This window comes from Cervus elaphus, unplaced genomic scaffold, assembly GCF_910594005.1.
Source record: "Cervus elaphus unplaced genomic scaffold, mCerEla1.1, whole genome shotgun sequence".
Classification (NCBI taxonomy): domain Eukaryota; kingdom Metazoa; phylum Chordata; class Mammalia; order Artiodactyla; family Cervidae; genus Cervus; species Cervus elaphus.
The window spans coordinates 66,920-73,150 of NW_025316759.1; the positions used below are offsets into that span (position 1 = coordinate 66,920).

General features: G+C 61.4%; 1 protein-coding gene across 1 annotated transcript in view; it reads right to left on the minus strand.

The window, feature by feature from the left end:
* The window catches only part of LOC122691376 (proto-oncogene tyrosine-protein kinase receptor Ret-like), a 53,144-nt gene extending 47,569 nt beyond the window's left edge, over positions 1-5,575 (minus strand). Inside the window, 1 exon segment of the mRNA XM_043897954.1 lies at positions 5,262-5,575. Within this exon segment, the coding sequence (XP_043753889.1) occupies positions 5,262-5,331 (70 nt within the window). The 5' untranslated portion in view covers positions 5,332-5,575.
* Positions 5,576-6,231: the final 656 nt, after the last annotated feature.

A 6,231-nucleotide genomic window follows, 5' to 3' on the forward strand; every position in this document is an offset into this window, starting at 1 on the left:
GTCCAGAGCTTGGGAAGGCGGATGGTGGGAGGATTGGGAGGTGAAGCCAGGCAGGAAGTGGGCCCCGTCCACAGGGGCTCCCAGGGCTTCAGCCCAAAGAGGACAATACCCTCAGGTCCTCTCAGGTATGGCGGAGCTCTGTCTTGGGAGCCACAGCCTCCCTTGAGCATGGGAACACAGGGGTCGGGGAGGGGGACCTGGGCTGCCAGTCCGCTGCTCTGGGGTAGGGAGGGAAAGCCGTGTGGGCTCTGGAGGCCTGAGTCTTCATACCCCTTCAGGCCCCTCTGAGACCACCCAGGTCATGGCCCTGGGTGATCTCTCTGAGTCACACCAACCCCCCAGCCTTCCAGGAGCTGAAGCACGCCCACCCATAAAGCATAGCACTCTGCCCTTGAAGACCCAGGGGAAGCAAGTGAGAAGGAAGGAGGGAGGGAGGGAGGGAGGGGGATGTCCTCCACCGCCATCACACCCTGTGGCCCAAGCCCAGAAGGGCCCCTTTCCTGCCTGGCAGCCCACCATCCCCGCTTCCACCCTGCCCCATAGCCTGCCTTCTGCCACGCACTTCCATTTGATATCACACACACACATTTGAGATAAATGACAGCTTGGCGCTTCCTTTACTGCCCATTTCTCCTATATGGAGACAGCTCTGAGGTCAAAGTCACCTTCTGCATTCTCCCCGGGTGCACCCCTAGTCCTGGAGAAGCTGCCTGGGTGGCAGGTGGTCCCTCGGAGCGTGTATGTGGGCTGCTCACCAGTAGTGTTATTGTTACTATTAAGTCACTCTCTCAGAAAAACAATTGCAGAAACCAGGAAGAAGAAGAGAAAGAAATGAAGAGGAGAAGATGAGGGACTGGAGCCTGAACACAACCCCCACAGGAGGAAGTGTCCTCCCCCACATCCACAGGAAGGGGGTGGGTCTCCAGAGTGGAGACTAGCCACTTCTTCAGGATAGAAGGAAGCAATACCGTTGTTGGGGGGCACTTCTCCAGCTCTGCCTCTTTCCTGGGGAGCCCAGCGGGCACTTTCTTCTCCCAGAATGTCCTGGAATCCAGGTAAGGAGACACAGTCACACCCATGTGCCCTGAAGCCCAGCCCCTGCCCCCCCCCCCACTCCTCAGCACAGTGGCTTCTGTCAGGTTCTAGGTCCCCAGGCAGAGGCGGGTGCAAGGGTCACACTCTCAGCCTACACCACTAGCACGCCCCCTCCCCTGGGGCCAGTTATGACAGGATCCCACCTGGAGGCAGTTCCTGGACCTGTAGGACTCCCAGACATCAGCTGTAGCTGATGTAGAATCAGCTGAGAATCAGCCCGAGTCCTGGGGGCTCCTGACTCAGGTGTTGGGGAGCATGGCAGCACACTTCCGTCCCAGACCCAGGCCAGGCTGTCCCTCGGGCCCCTGGAGCACCCCACCAGAGGGTGACCAGTGGGTGAGCAGACTCAGGGCGACCTTCCCCACGCCCACCCCCGGACTCCTCCTGAGCCCTGTTGCAGGCCCCCACCACCGCTGGCCCAGAGGAGGGGCTTGCTGAAAACCAGAGGACCAGGGCCACAGAGTCATGAAGTCCTCTTCACGGGCTCAGGTACACGGGCTGTGGGAGCCTCAGTTTTCTTACCTGTGAAATGGGAATACAAAGCCACATCCCTCAGGGTTTCGGGAGGATACAGTGAGTAGCAGACAGGCGGTGCTGTGCACAGGATCAGCATGCCGTGGGCCCCCTGGGGTGGCCGTTGCTGGCATCACCTTATCCAGTTAAGACCAATGGGCAGAGGACACCTCTTTTGGGTCACAGGGGGAGAAGCCCTCAGGCAAGGCAGCAGTTTCCTGCCCCCCCACCCCGCTTCCGCTTGGCACCCCATACTCCAGGTCCCATAATTTTTAATTTGTTTTCTCCTCCCCTGGCTAAAAGGCCATTAGCACCCCATTAGGTAAAAGAATCCCATTTTCTTCACACCACCAAGGAAACAGTGATTTACTTAGCCATCCTTAATGCAATTCTGCAGAATAAAGGCAATTTTGCAATGGTCTCAATAAACTTCCCCATTTGCTCTCTGCTCGCAGACCCCACTCTTAGGAGCCTACCAGCTGACCCAGCCCCTTGCTCCCTCAGAAGGCTGGACTCTGCTAGGGCCCAGGACAGTCAGTGTGGGGCGCAGGCAGCTCCCAGAGGCCAGAAGGGCTTTAGGGGGACCCAGGTGAGCCTGGTGAAGCACACCACCACTCGTCCCTGGCCAGAGAGGGAAGGAGCAGAAAGAGAAACAAAGAGGTCAGCAGAGCAGTCTTCCTGGCTGAGGGGCTGCACTGGCACCCGCTGGTCCAGCAGAAGTGGTCCAACTGCAGAGGGGCAGGGCCCGCAGCCTGGAGAGAGGCTGTAAGTCATGGCCCATACTGGGAGTGAGAGGCCCCAGGGGCGTGCAGGCACAGGGGGCAGGTCTCTCCTTGTGGGCAGAGGTGCTGAGCAAAACGGGACCCCAGAAGCCAGGCCAGGAAGATGGCAGGTGCGAGGCCTCGTGAGGAAGAGCAGGGGGTCAGGGAGAAGGTGCTGGGTGAGCAGTCAGCCTGAGACATTCAGGGAGAGCCCTGGAAGCTGGGAATCAGTCTCTTCATCCATGCCACGGGGACATCTGTACCTGCACTGGAGCAGTAAAACGCCACACACTCTTCTGAGAACAACTTCTAGATGGGTCCAGGATGCCCCAGGTGGACAGGCTGTGCCCCCTGAGTGTGAGCAGGGAGGAGCAGGTGTCCCTGTGTATACACGCGGGGGTCGCAATGTGTGGGAGTAGCAGGGAGGGGGGCTGGGTTTCCCAGACAAGGGTGTAGTGTGAGGGGCCGAGCATGGGTGTGAGTGTGTCCACAGGCCTCATGATCACATATCCTTGAGAAAGGGCAGTGGTGTCTCGGTGATCACCAAGAGTGAGCATGAGAGTGAGTGTGTGTGTGTGTGTGTGTGTGAGCATGTGAGTGTGTGCCCATGTGTGCCCTCACACAGATACCAGAGTGTGGGTGAGGAGTACTGCCCTACTCTGGGAGTCTGTGTCTGGGATGGCGCCTTTTTCTGAAGGCGTGTGCATTCTTACACAATGAGAGTGTGTACACATGGAGAGGGGCACACACTAGGGGTCTGGTGATGTCCTATGACCTTGGTCTGAGCACCCCTGAGCCCTCTAGCCCATCCCTGCCAGCCCTGAGGCAGTGCTTTCCTTCCCTAACACTGGGGTCCAGGCCACTGCCGCTCCACCTGGTTGCCTCCCTACCCAGCCTCTCATCAGTCACCCAGCACAGAAGAGAGCTTCCGGTCTGGGGGAGGTAGGTCTAGGCCAGCAGGGAGGGCTTTCATCCCCTAGAGACCCAGCCCATACCCCAGGTAACAGGCACGGCCACTGAAGGGCCGCATCCACAAGGGGGCGCCCCGAGGCCGGGCTACTCCCAGCCTGGGCGAGTCCCGGAGCAGTGGCCCCCGCTCACTTGCGGCAGTCTGGAGCACCACACCGAGAGGGCTCCAGAACTGCCACTCTGAGTAGTGTGCCCTCAGGCCTCTCCAAACGCCCAGCTGTCTCCTCCTGAGTACCGCGGGGCCACCTCTCCACTCTCAGTGTCGTCAATCACGGTTTCTTACTCATCCTGTTGGAAGAGTGGGTGGGGCAGGAGACCTGCTTTCCCTGGATTGGAGGGCCTTTCTCCCACCACCCAACTCCTTGAGTCCAGGCTGTGAAAAAGCCACTTGCATTCCTACCAAGTGTCACAGGTCCATGCTGGCGGCCCCGCTCCCAGTCCAGTCCTCCTAGCCTCAGCTGGACACCTTGGCTAAGCACAGGAGAGGCATGGGAAGTCCTCTGCTAGGTTCTGAGGCTGCCCAGTCCACCCTGGCTTCGGCCTCTCACCTGATCACCCGCCCATTACTACAAAGTTGCAACACAGAGTTACAAGAGATCTTCTGAACGCCTTGTCTGTGTTTACTTCTGCCCTGTTTTCAACCTTCTGTTTCCGCCTCACAGCACCCTGACCCCAGACTCCCAATGCTTCCCCCATTCTTCCCGGGGGCATGGGAAGGATTTCTCCCCTGCCTTTCCTGTGATGGGCTGGGGGCCCATTCTAGTTTAAGTATCTGACTCTTGAGCTTGGGATCCAGTCATACAAATGAAACCTTGGGCAGGCCTGTGAACCCACCGTCAGTGCAGGACCCAGGGCCAGAAGCAGGGAACCACTAACTGCCTCTTGTATTCCTAAAGGCTGAAGGGAAAGGTGGGGAAGGGTGGCGGGGGCTACTCTCAGAGGGAAATTTAGTACATACATATAAGTATTTAAGAAAAAGAAATTGGGGACAATTTTAGAGAAACTAAAATTCGTGGCCACGGGGGGGGGCGGGGCGGTAAGGAGCAGATTCCACAGCCTTGGGATTCATTCATCTGTCGAGAGTTTTGGAGGTGGGGGCAGTGACCAGCCTTTGCAAAGCCACTTCGAATCCTCCCAGCACCGATGCTGACGACACACAGCCCTACTCCACTCCAGGATGGTAAAAGCGCTTGGTGCATGTTGGCCCCGAACCGTCAAATGGTGCCAAAGACCGCGCCTTCAGGTACCCCTGCGGGGCAGCAACAGGAGACTCTAAAGACACGGGTGGGACTGGAGCCAGGGCTGGCGGCGCTGGGCCAGCCCGAGCGGGCCCTCGAGGGCAGCCTCCCTAGAAACCACAGGCTTGGGGGATTTTTAAGAAGTAGGGTGGCAAAAACTCACAAGGAAAAGCAACCGTTTTAAAAAGAGCAGATCTCCTCCGGTCTCACCCCAGAGAGGATATCAGAGCCGGAGGAGAAACGCACCGACGTGGAGTGTGACAAGGAAACCAAGATGGAGCAATCGTTTACAGAAACACAACTCCTCCTGCCCCAGTGGCAGGCTTTTCAGGGCTACCTTACCCGTCGTCCCCCACCTGCACCGAAACGCCAACAAGATCCGCTCGGTTCGCCCCAGACGCCGCTGTGGCGCGAGGCGCGACCAGGCAGGCAAGCGCGGCTGTGACTCGGGCCCTGGGCACAGGCGCCCGGCCCGTGTCCCGCTCCGGCCCGAGACCCGCCCAGCCTGGGGCCCGAGACGCGCTGCCCGCCACACCACCCGACTCCCAATGGAGCCCAAGCGGCCAGTAACTGCGTGGCCCGCTGCCCGCCGGGAACAGAAAGGAGTTTTCGAATGCGTCCACTCCACCGCGCGGCTCCAACTTCGCCCCGACCGCCGCGGGCACCAGTCCCCGACAGAACTCACCTTCGCCGAGCAGGGGCAGCAGCAGAAGCAGGAACCGCAGCCCCACGGCGCTGGCCGTCGCCTTCGCCATCGCCGATGCACGCTGCGGCTGCGGCGAGAGGGACGCTTCCTTGGGCTGGGGGGCTCAGCAGCGGGGTGCGGCGCTCAGCACCGCCCGTCCTGGAGCGGAGGACGCAGTGAACACTGCGGGCACCGAGCGTCGGGGCGCGGGCTCCAGGGCACTCTCCGCAGCTGTGCTCGGGGCTCGGAGCACATGACTGAGGAGGGGAGGGCGCGGGCTGCGCACGAGGCGAGAGCAGGGGCGGGGCGGGGCAGTGAGGGCGGCGTGGGGGGGGGCGGGGCGGCGGGGGGGCGGGGCCAGGGTGCGGAAGTAAAGGCGGGGCGCCGGGTACCTCCCCAGTCGATCCCTGGTGCGGTTACCCCGGAGAGAGGGTATGGAGACCAGAGCCGGACGGGGTGCAGGCCGGGCGGGGCTCGAGTAGGGGCGAGGTGCGGGACCCGGCTACCGGCCTGGCAGCCGCGGCCCCAAGCCGTGCACCTCCGCACGCACAGTCACTCTTCCTCAGCCTGTGCGCCCTCTCGCTGTCTCTGCGCTTCGACCTTCCCTGCCGCCCAGAGAGGGCAGGGAAACCAGGCGGGGATGCGGGGTCTGGGCGGACTGGCTGGGGGTGAGCCGGAACGGACCTGCAGACCAGGCAGGCGCCCCGCCTCCAGGCTCCGGGCGCGGCGCGCATCCTCCGCCATTTCGCGGAGGGGGGAGGTGCCGTGGGAGCGTGGCCTCTCTGGCGGCCGGAGGCGGGAGGAGGGGAAGAGCCCCCGCGAGGGACCCGGAGCCGGCGCGCCTTCTGCGCACTCCAGGGGTGCGCCTGGCGAGTGGCTTCCGTAGTCCCTCTGGGGGTGTCCTAGCGGTAGTTTGTGAACCCCTCTTTAGGACTGGTCCAGCCAATGAAAACAGGAATCTGACCGGGCA